This window comes from Montipora capricornis, chromosome 8, assembly GCF_036669925.1.
Source record: "Montipora capricornis isolate CH-2021 chromosome 8, ASM3666992v2, whole genome shotgun sequence".
In the NCBI taxonomy this organism is placed as follows: domain Eukaryota; kingdom Metazoa; phylum Cnidaria; class Anthozoa; order Scleractinia; family Acroporidae; genus Montipora; species Montipora capricornis.
The window spans coordinates 42,860,311-42,872,364 of NC_090890.1; the positions used below are offsets into that span (position 1 = coordinate 42,860,311).

At 39.8% G+C, this 12,054-nt stretch overlaps 2 protein-coding genes across 4 annotated transcripts in view; one reads left to right on the top strand and one right to left on the bottom strand.

The window, feature by feature from the left end:
* Positions 1 to 4,452: 4,452 nt before the first annotated feature.
* Positions 4,453 to 9,574, bottom strand: LOC138013576 (uncharacterized). The gene is made up of 5 exons (XM_068860682.1): positions 9,459 to 9,574; positions 8,987 to 9,110; positions 7,521 to 7,736; positions 6,478 to 6,627; positions 4,453 to 5,427 (listed from the first exon to the last, which is right to left on the bottom strand). The coding sequence occupies exons 1-5, from the start codon at positions 9,459 to 9,461 to the stop codon at positions 4,886 to 4,888; spliced, it is 1,035 nt and encodes a 344-aa protein (XP_068716783.1). The 5' UTR covers positions 9,462 to 9,574; the 3' UTR covers positions 4,453 to 4,885.
* Positions 9,575 to 11,907: 2,333 nt separating this feature from the next.
* Positions 11,908 to 12,054, top strand: part of LOC138060119 (uncharacterized) — a 3,747-nt gene continuing 3,600 nt past the window's right edge. Inside the window, exon 1 of one of the 3 annotated variants that reach the window (XM_068905834.1) lies at positions 11,908 to 11,966. The gene's annotated coding sequence lies outside the window, so the exon portion shown is untranslated. The other 2 variants (XM_068905832.1, XM_068905831.1) reach the window with 2 other exon arrangements.

Consider the following 12,054-nt stretch of genomic DNA (forward strand, 5'->3'; position numbering starts at 1 on the left):
AGAACTTTGAGCCAATCGCTGAGTGAAGTAATGCAAAACCAATGCAATTCGCTAATTACTTTCGACGCCCAATATTGAAAACCGCTCCATTGCACGCGCGTTAACCATGGACTATACATGCGAGCACGTCTTTCCTTGGGTCTTCTCGGCTTAATAGTGGTTGTGATTTAAATCGTGCTGATATTCTGAAAGCTGCTGGAATATGGTGTCATATCGTGGATACATTTATAATTGCGTTAGCTAGACAAGTCTACAGTTCATTGCATAGACCACTTTCATAAATGGCGACCACTTTTCCATTCTTTTGTCTTCATGTTAATTAGACTTACTGCCCTCATTTTGAAACCAAAAATTATTTTGAAAGTTGCTCGTCGTAGCGAGGCTAGAAAGGCTTATTAGCATTAAAACAAAAGAATATTTCATTTGGCCGCCATTATGAAAGAGGTCTATACGGTAATCGTAACGGTAAGTACTAGCGTCGAATCTAACGAACAAATATCTGCCAAGTTCCGATGTGCTTAGTTTGCGTGCATTGTTCTCCTTGTCATCCCAGTCCCACCTGGGTAAATTCGGGTTTGTATTCCAGTAATACCTAGCTTCAACAAACGCAGGAGATTTATTCAAAGTTCGAAACACATCACGCCCCCGTTTACCGACATTATCAACGCCTTTTTCTTTTCCCCATTTTCTGCAATCTGCGGCGAGATGTGAAGTACCGTCTTTCGTCCTCTCAAAGGATCCACAGGCATTGGGGAAAACATCGATCTGACAGAAATAAGTGAATCCAGGACTTGACCTGAAGTTATCCGGACTTGTTTGTCTTGTCTGGTTGCTTAACGTGGCTGGCTCAAAACAGTTTCAACGCTTCCAAGTAACGCTCTTATTAGAAGGATCGGCACGACAACGCTGTATCATGTATTAGCAATATTGTGATACCAAATAAAAGACGGATTATTGCTGAACAAGATGCAGTCATTTTTGTGACATAATATGTCACCGTGGCAACGGGGAAGCTCTGTAAAACACCCTTTATTTTGCCTTTAGTTGCTTACATATCAAAACGAACTCGGGTGACGCCCATTTTTTACTTCTGAAAAGTAATCAGAAGGGCAAGATGAAACTTTCTGCAAAGTTTAAAAAATTATGTCTGGTGGATTCAGAGCCACCTTAAATCTGTGATTTTTTTAAGGTGCCTCTGAATTCTACAGTTATGTGGTTAGTTACCTGGCCTTCAAATGAAAGTGAGGTTCACTGCTGGTGGTGACCTTGTTATGGTGGATTGTAAGAGTGTAAGAAGGAAGCTTAAGCAACGACAACGCGACGGCAACGAGAACGTCACAAATTTGCATATTTAGTGACAAAAACAATAGCTTTGCACGCCCTGCACGTGCGTTTTTCACTTTTGTCCATTTCTTTGCCGTCGTCAGCAAACAAACAGTGTGAAATAGCCAAGTTTGAAGTTTTATGAAGAACGTCAGCACTTGGGGATAAATTTTCATTTTCTCCCCTAATTAAGCGCCGTTCCGCCCAGTGTCACTTTTCAGGTACTGTCACACCCTTGTCATATTTAAAAGGTTGAAATAGTCACGAAGTGATTACAGCAACGTGAATTTATATATTGAGAACGGAACTTGAAAATGATCAACATGTCAGCCTCGAAGCCAATTATTCCCTTTTATTTTCTTTAATCTTTCTGGGTTTAGTATTTTATCAGTAACCACTTGTCTTCCCAGGGGCTATTTAGTTAAGACATCTACCATGGCACTTTAATGATTTACAATACCAAAACAATATAGTGTTCTATTGGGGCTACATGTTACGTAGACAACTTGAATCTCCTGGAAGAAAAAACGCAGCTCAGTTGACAATATGGAATAAAGCGCCGTGTTACTGCATTACCACATGTACGCGATGTGTGCCTATTTATAAATATGGTACAGGCTCCCCCTTTTTCTTATGTTCAAGATGATGTTCTCATGCAACTTTCCAGTTGGAATTTACATAAGAAAAGCAGCCTTGAAAGTAAGGTTAACTCTAGCCCTTTTTCATTCATTGGCCAGGTAACTAAGCACCCAAATTAAGTTTAATAACTCGTTGTCATGCTAATACAAATAAATTAACTATGGAGAAAGAAAAAAATACAAAAAGACCATGACTAGAGAATAGTTGAACAAAACTAAATTTCAATACAAAGAATATTCCCCAATATTAAACATACTATAAATTAAGAAGTAAAATTTAAATACAGCCCAAAGCTAACCTAATTAAATTGCGTACTCGTCATTCACAAGTTACAGCTACTAAAAATGATACAAATGATCAAATAGACAGTACTTAAAACTATTTAATGGAGGTGTATGTATAATGTTCGATGGAATACTATTTCAGTCTGTTATGTAGCAATTGAAAAATGAAAATTTGAAATGATTTATACATTTCTTCTTAGGCCTTTCTCTAAAATTATGGCTCCCACGCGTTCTTGCCGATACATTAAAATCACTGTGTCCTTGTACTTGTATCTTGTTCATGTACATTGTGGAAACTGGTACATCACCCAGTCAAATCAATAACAACGTCTTTGTACCGTCCTTTTTGTTCTCAAATCAGTTTTTTGAGAAACCCCACTGATCAAAAGTTAGCCTTCGAACAAGCTCTCCATTGGGGTCTCGCACGAGAATTTCGGGCGCGAGCGGCGGATCGCGAGCGGCGAGCGAAGCGAGCCGCGAGAGGATCCTCCACTCGCGCCCGAAAATCTCGCGCGAGACCCCAATGGAGACTGAGCTTGCTCGCAGGCTAATCAAAAGTTAAAGAGGTAGTTTCACGTCATTCTTTCCTTACTTCAATGATAAAAGAGAGGCAGGCGTAGCTCAGTTGCTTAGCGCTCGGCTTCGGGAACAAGAGGTCCCCAGTTCGATCCCAACGTCTGTTTCGTCTTTCCTCTAATTTATGTAGCTAAAACTTTAAAGAGGGTCTCAATGGGATAGTGGCTTTTACGGCTAACGGTTAATTTTTTTCCGTTAAGCCTGATTTTTATTAGCGACGCAAGCATGAGTGCAACCACAAGCACAAGCAGCTTATGCTAAGTGAAAACGAACGTCGACAACAAGCATCAAAATCAACTACGGCAACCGCCATATTGTTGAAATGCTCAGACGCAGGGAATCTGGAACGAGTACTTTAATTGGCCAGACGCAACAAATGTCCTTGTGCTTATCAGTGCTGTGTTTTGTTTTCACACGACGCAAGCGAACGCAAACATAACTGCGCATGCACAAGGAAAAGGAAAAATTTGATCCTTGTGCTTACGTCGCTAGTGAAAACCAGGCTTGACGGTTTACTGAAAGTTTAAAAATTAATTACCATTGTTTCACGTTATAATGTAATAATTAAGTGAAGCTATGATCTTCGCAGTTATGAACGCAATTTTTGCAATTGCGTAGAGAAGCCTGAAAAAAATTCCTCGCGGGACCATTAGAACCCACAAATGACCAGCTCCCAACGTCAGTGGCTTCATAGCTCAGTTGGTTAGAGCGTCGCATCGGAATCGCGAGGTCACGGCTTCAAACCCCGTTGAAGTCCTGAATTTTTCAGGCTTCTCTGCGCAATTGCAAAAATTGCGTTGATAACTGCGAAGATCATAGCTTCACTTGATTTTATATCCGCAGTTCATGTATGATTCACTTCATATACCATTTCGTCATTAATGTAATAATTAACTGGAAATATCCTGAATAGTTAATTTCCATTAGTGTGGAGCATGGCAAAATCATGAAAAGCCTGAGTACAGGGAGCATTGTGAGAGCTGTCAAAACGTCAAGGTCCTGTCAAGTCTGTCAAAGTGCGTAGTACGATCCATTTCAAAGACACATCCGCCATTTCCGGCGTTGTGTAGTGACAGTGGCCATGTTTTCATGACAGCCGTTGTCTTGCTTATCATTCCTGAAAGTGGTTTGTTTGCAGAGTTCGTCAAGCGACCTAAGAATAATACGTGTTTTCAAGGGTAAGATTAAATGAGGAGAGAGCACGTACCAATACAATAATAAAAACAATGAAGAGAGCACGCCTGTTGTATTTCCGATTTGAATAACCGCAAGCGACTCCTCGTTGGCCGGAAGTAATTGCCAACTCGCTTAAGCTACTTGTTTGGTGGCTTATATTTAATGAGAATTCTATTGAAATTTGGCGACTCGCTTAACTTTCAGCGAGTTGGGAAAGGAACTGTTTTCACGAAATTTTCGTTTGTCACTCGCTTAGCGACCTGAAAAACCGTTCGTAAAAATACGGCCAGTAATTGGCAAAATTAGTTAAACGATACGCAAATGGAGTTCTTTACAAGAAAATTGAAATCTTTAATTTTCGCTAATGTATATATTTTTCAAGGCTAACGGTTAAATGTTAAGCTTTTTACGCCGAACGGTTACATTTTTGGCCCTTTTACGACTAACGGTTAAACCCCATTGAGACCCTCTTTAAATACCCGTAAAATGGAGCACTGACAGAGGGAGGGAGGGGGGTAAAGGGTCCACCGTCGGCTTCCACTGATACCAGCCTCGTAGCTGAAGCAACTATCGACGTTAAATAAAAGTAACTTCACTTTAGAAAAAACCTATTCTTTGAGGATGACCAAAAACCAATGTCAACTTTTTATTTCCAAGAACCACATTCAGTGCACTTAAAGTATTTTTGTCCTGTAAAGCTACGGATGTGGAGAATGGAGGTGGTCGGACCAAAAGTTATAAAAAAGGCCAATTTCTATCTTCGCCAACAATTCGATATGGATAAATCCCCCTGCTAAAATTCCTTTGATATCATTTAACAGTTATGAATGAGCTCCATGTTGTGCGTCTTACCCAGTTTATTCGTGAAAAATCTTAAACCCTTCAAGTTAACGAACATATATTTTCCAAAAGCTACCAGCGGGGGGAGCGGGGTTACTGGGCAACACATAATCGTCACATTCCCATCTTGGTGGGAGTATATTCCAGTGAGCTCTGTTTCTTATCATTGCAAGGTGATCCCTTAGTTCCTTACGGCCTTGATGCGACCATTTTCCAACATGAAAGTTCCCGTTTTCTTTTCCCCACTTGGCGCATTCACCTGCAAGGATCGAATTGTCATCTGGCAGTGGTATGAAGGACCCACATGACCCTGGCTTTTGTGTTGTTTTTCCTGTGAAGAATTGAATCACAGCTTCACCAGTGCTGTTGATTATCGTAGCCACATGAAAAGTACGTTTCCCTGGCTTGTGGCAGTGAAATCGCATTTGCGTGAAGGCCAAGACCTTTCGCAGCTCGTTGAGAGCGTTATTTGTGAGAAACAAAGCGTTGCTTCGAAAATTGTCGATCTTGCGATACGAGTCTTGAGCTGCAATTGTGGGTAGCGGTTTTGAGTCTTCAACTACAACGTTGAAAACAAGAAGCCAGCCTCCTGTAATTCAGAGATTTTCGTATCATCACATATGCTCGGTAACTACTTTTTATACGGATAAGTAAAGACCACTTCTTACTCGTTTGTTGGTAAAAAATGGGTTTGCGCTTTGGAAATAAACTGCTCGTTTGTCTCCAGTCCCTCGATGACCATTGAGAAGATCACTAAACAATGCGCTGAAAATTTTGCGTGACCTTAGAATGCCAGTCAAGGCAACCAGTTTTGCATAACGTTTTAGCTTTTTTTATACTTTGTTTTGTGGACACAAGTTGGGGTTGTCTGCAATAGTTGGTCACCACACACGTAAAGCCTAGACCTTGGAATTTTTAAAAGAGAAGTTTTTGTTTTCAGAGAGCGCGGAAAAAATGAACCGCTTGGTGGCGTTTTAATATATTGTTAGCGGAAGATTTCCGTTGGTGTTTGGTATTATGGGAAAAGGACAACTAGAGATTTGCGGATTTTGTACTGTGTCATGGCGCCTAATCGGATAAGTAAAAGTTTGTTACAGAGCATTAAAAGCAAGGTGAACACACCAAACAGGTGTAGCTCAGTAGGTTAGTGCGCGGCTTTCGGAGCAAGAGGTCCCCGGCTCGATCCTCGTTCACTTCAACATCTGTTTCGACCTTCCTCTGAGTCGTGAAGCTATGGCTTTAAATATGCGTGAAAAACGGAGCATTGACAGAGGGAGGGGGGTAAAGGGCGCAATTTCGGCTTCCATTGATACCAGTTTCGTAACTGAAGGAACTACGTTAAATAATTTTAAAGTGACGTTACTTTTACCTTACCACAACACTAAACCCTGTGTGGCAATCACATCACGCATACCCACAACCATCTCACTTTGTTATGGACAGCTGGGATTGGTGTTATGGTGTGTTCACCTTGCTTTAAATGCTCTAAAGTTTGTTGTTGCTTTCAGTTAACCTATATTTCGTTTCGGAATCGAGGCAGTCGCTGTTATTGTCTTTGATGTTTTTTTTCATAACAGAAGGCCAATTTCTCTTTTTTTTTTCCCTTTTTTTGTCCAATTCACAGCGTTCGCAAACTTACCGCCCGCAGTTGTCATGTCACAGTAGACTTTCATTGAGTTTCCGTTTCCCTCAGGATTGATCCAATACTCCCCGTCACCCACAGAGTCGCGAGATTTTAAGATATCTTTGCAAGAATTACCAGGATGATTTGAATGCCAGCCTTTAACAGCTGAAGATTTGAGTCAAAAGAAAAAAACACTTAATTTATTTTATAGTTCATCGCTTCAAGTTTGGAAAAGTGGCTTATATACCGATCAATTACTATGAAGCCTGTTCGCAGGCGGTAGATGTTTTTGTTGCCACCAAACACATATCAGACGCCATATTGGAAGCGCGTAGGATAGGTCTGGGCCGGGTGACAAAACGACGAGGTGGGGGAGAGGGCGAGATCTCAGATCTTCCGACTTCCACCGGTCCAAAAGGGCGACCGGAATTCCGTGAATTACCGCCTGCAAGCAGGCTAATCAATAAAAGACTTTTTTTTTTACATTTTCTGCCGCTATATTTTAGGGGACATGAATACAGTGAATGAATCGAAAATTAAACACTAAGCCTTTGCAAGTCCGTTCCAATTTGATGCCTTTCATCGGGTAGTTAAAAAACATTTTTTAAAGGCTCTTGAGACTATTTGTAAGTAAAAGTCTCCGCTTACGAGCCAGAAGGCTCATCAGGCCGGCGCTTATCTCCGGTTTCTGTAGCATGAAGCGACTAGGAGTATTTGTACTCCCCCCTGGATGGGATGCTAGTCCATCGCAGGGTTACCCCCAGCATTACGCCGGTACCCATTTATACACCTGGGTGGAGAGAGGCACCGTGAGAGTAAAGTGTCTTGCCCAAGAACACAACACAACGTCCCCTGCCAGGCCCCGAACCCGGACCACTCGATCCGGAGTCGAGCGCACTAACCGTGAGGCCACCGCGCCTCCCACACTATTTGTAAGTGGATGAAATCAAATGAATCACGAAATTATAATTATACGTGCAGTGCGTGCATATGCATTGCTAAGACGCACAAAGTATGCATAAGTGAGTTTATGTGCATATTTTTTGCCAAACGATCACCTTTTCCGAAATAAGTGAATCCAGGACTTTGCCTGAAGTTATCCGGACTTGTTTGTCTTGTTTGGTTGCTTAATTCGCAGATAATTTTTTTACGTCTCTCGTTAACGGGCTTGCTGTTGTATGATCGGCAGTGGTGATTTCTCAAGCAATGTAACCCACAATCAAATTCATCTGTGGTTTTAAGTGTTGACATAACGTGTCCAAAAAGGTGGAAATCTGAAAGAAGAGTTGAAGAGTCCCTGGCTGAGAATTATGTGATGTTGAACCGAGAAGTATACAATTCAAGACATGAAAGAAAAAAAGACATACACAGCTGCTAAACTGACATAAAGACAATCGTTGTATGTTGTCCTTCAGCACGTAGCATTTTATAAAAACTTAAACTTCAAGTGAGGCCCATAGCTACTGTAAAAAATAAGTTATTAGATGTATATGATTTGTGAGCAACGTGTACTAGGATGCTTTCTTTTCGAAAAATGTTAGTAATTTTGAAGAAACATCAACAGGCAATCGACGACATCCTCCGTTTGAACGAATACCCGGAAAATAGCATAAACCGAGCAACGCGCCCCCAGAGTAAACGAGAGTTCCAACCAGCCAACACCGTAGAATTAATGGTCGTATTTCAAGATCCCATACATTTCAGAATCGGAGGTGGAATCCTGAATCATGAATCACAGTGGTTATGAGTTGTTAAATTTAGAAGGAATCATAAAGTTTTGTGTTCAAAACTTGGGAATCATGAATTACGAGAGATGGTTAAAAGAATCACGAATCACAAATTGTTAATGAATCATGAATCATTGGGCTAAAAAGTGACAGGAATTACCAATATCGAAGGTCAAATGATTTCACTTCCACCCCCGATTCAGAACGATGAAACTACAAAGTTACTAACATTTTTTAGAAAAGAAAACATTCCAGTACGCGTTACTTACAAATCATATACCCTCAGACGGGCCTTCTCTACATGAACCGGCAGTATTTCTCACCGATTTCTGACACCGACCTGTGTCTAAGAAGAAACGCTGTCTATCAAGTAAAATGTAAAAGCTGTGAATAACAAACAATACATCAGCAGTGCCACACCTTTCATACACGACCGCGTACGGGAACTTCAACACCTCACCAGCCAAAGCTTTCCGGTGAAGAAACACATTTCAACATGCCAGAAAATAGATTTCAAAGGCATTGCAATCGAGATCGTCCCAGTCATTACACAAGAAAACGACCCTACAACTTTACGCTTGTTTGAAGCATTCCACAAGCCTTTTCTCGACTCTCGGAAGGAATGCAGTGAATTCTCGGATCATTGTGGACGAAAGGTCGGAGTTTCAATTTTATTTTTACAATAGCTATAGGCCACACTTGATAAGTTTTGGCATAAAGACAATTTACTGTGTAACGCTGTTATTCAGTTGACAAAACTTTCTAGGCAACTCAGTCATGACTTTGTCTTTTCTCACCATTAAATGTTTCAAAAACCTTCTCTTTTCCCAGCAGCCCAGCTGTAATGTCCAGGTTCGTTGCCGAAACGAGAAGCACCAGCTCAGCTACTTCATGAAGTGAGACAAGGAGGCTCTTGATAATCTGGAAAAAAAAACTTCGAAAATACCATGACCAGCGAAGAGATATAATTCTATTTCTTCAGCGCTCAACATGACCTTTGTTCGATAATGCATTGACCAATCTATACGATATTTTTTACAATCAATATCAAAGTTGAGTTTGTTGGTGAAAGAATTTGGAAGGCGTCTGAGGCATAATTTCTTCGGACATTTTTACAATTGAACTAACATTCGAGTACGTTTACGTAATCTGTTATATTCCGACAGTAGTGTTCGCTCTGTATCGGGGCTGAAGATTTGGTTCGAGTTTAGTAAAATGCCAGGATCTGACGCTAAATAGACTGAAACTCGGGTATATCGTAAATCTTACCATTCTTAAAGTCTTATGCAAAAGAAAATCGTATGTCGCACTTTTTAACCTCGACTGAATTTTGATCCTCAAAGAATTAAATAAATCAAGGTAAGGCAATAAAAATGTTATAACCACCTCGCTGGATACAAAGACTTTAAAAACAAGTCGTACAGTACAATCGTAATAAACTTGATATATTTTGGAGGACATAGGGTATTTGGTAAACTTCATTGAAAAAAAGGAAGAGCTTGTGATTGGTGTATATCTTTTAGGATTTCAAATTATCTTTCTATTTATATCAAGAGGTGAAATACAACCTAATTTTTTCATGTAAAGTCAAATCAAACTCACAGTAGGTACTGACGCAAACAACTGCATATAAATCAATACTTTCTCACGTACTTGATAACATGACATTTTTAAAATTTATTGATCATTGGTTGTCTAATTCTTAATAATCTCAAGGAGATGATGTTTTTCCAGTCCAGTCTTCAAATTGGCCTAAACGTAAACAAAATGCAATGGTTGAAAGATATCGTTGAAATATTCATGTTTCTCATTCAATCCTTTTGAGCAACAAACCCTCCCATATGTTTCTCTTGTCGTATTTCCCAAAACTATCCATTCTTCTTTTTTAGCTTGTTGAGCTAAGTCTGGTCATTCTCTCTGCTGGAGGAAATTATGAGAGTTGAACAAAAGACTTAATTCGTTAGTCATTTTCTCGCTAGCTGCTTACGAAAGGAAAAGTGTGGACATGTAATTAAAAGTTGTTGTGACAAGAATAAATTCTGGGAGACTGGACTGGAAAAACAGCCTCAACATGACAAAAAATAGTTTTAAAAAATGTTGAGCTAAGAATTAGAATATTATTGAATGAAAGAAATATATATTTGAAGTGCGGTTTATAGACGAAAGGTATAAGTGATCCTTCGGACTTAAGGACGTTCGCGCGAAACTTTTTCAACATTGATTTTTTTAATTTAAGCAATTATTAGACTGTTGAGTGACAATTCAGAATTTAAATGCTTAGTTACCTGGCCTTCATGAAAGTGAGGCTCGCTGCTGGTGTTGGCGTTGTTATGATGCAGCCCTCCCTACTTTTCTTATGTTAATGATGTTGTACAATCTCGTGCTAATTAGTCGGAATTTAGATGAGAAAAGCAGCCTTGCAAACAAGGTTAACTATGGCCTCTTTTTCGTTCATACGCCAGGTAACTAAGCACCCAAGTGTAAGGTCGTGTTCCATTGGGATCAACCGTTTCAACAGCAACCGGTTTAGGTTGAAGCCAGGGCCGTAGCCAGTATGAGGCAAACCGAGGCACTTGTCTCAGTCATTTTTTCGTGATTCTTTAAAATAAAGGGTGATTCCAGTGTTGTCTTTAAAATCTACTCATAATAAACACCTAGAATCCCTACGTAGAGAATTTAACCATGGACATTGCCTCAGTCATAATTTTTTTCTGGCTACGGCCCTGGTCAAGCGGTTGAGGTTTCCAATTATATAATAACCAAAGTTATTCCCACATTTTGATTGGTTCTTGCCTATGATCTATTAGAGGACAGTGACGCGCGATTGACGCCACCATCAGCTTTTATGCGAATAAAGTCTAATTAAATTGCGTACTGACTTACTCGTCACTCACAAGTTACACCTGTTAAAAATGATACAATTGCAAAAGATCAAATAGATAGTACTTAAAACTGTTTAAGGAAAGTGTTATACCGTGGAATATCCCACGAGTCGCTTGTATTTTCGTGGTGTACTCAAGAGCCTTTTAACTAGTATATATATACAGGGTTTTGGATGGTATATAAACGGAGCGGCTTATACCCGAGAAGAATTTTAACCGGATTAAGTTATCCTTTTTGAGCACTTATCTCTCTTCCATTAAAGTCCTGATAGGATTCTGTTATAATGGGGAAAAACAATAGCCCTGCAGGTGCATCAAGAAACTCTATCCATTCCTCTGAAAAATTGCAACGCTTACGCAGAAAATAGACAAATATCAATTTGAAGTAAACGTGTGCATACCGACCTCTGCGAGTTTTTATTTCCTTGTCTGATTTCAGTACCCTCAGATCAACTTCCCGGATAGGTTCCTGAGAACTTAAACGAAGAAGAAGAAGAATATTGAAAAATGTAAATTTTTCGATTTTAACTGATGTCTTTGTTGACTGATTCTACCGGGCGATAAGAGAACCATATTAAACATTCAGTTCTAATGAGGAAAAAGTCACAGAGTGATAAGGCTAGTGTCTTTCATAGTCTTTGAATAAAGGAGTGATTAATTAAAAACCTTTTGGGTGAGTTCAATAAAGCGTGAAGTGCTCAACTTTGAAGACAGGTGGAACAACTAGTTGGACTTGGTTAAACATAATGTGTCCCGGTTATTACAAATTGTAATCATAACAATTTTTGTGCTTCCGATTATTTTGCTAGTACCTATTAACAACGCCTTGATGACTTTCCGCCCTCTGCATAAAGGTTTATGCAAATAATCCGTCTGTTTTCGGCTTTTGTGTAAGGTAGGGATATAAAACTGTATTGCGTCTCATTGCAAGTAAGATCGGGTGTCTTTTTTTCCAGTAAGCTTTTATGAAAGAATTTGCTATA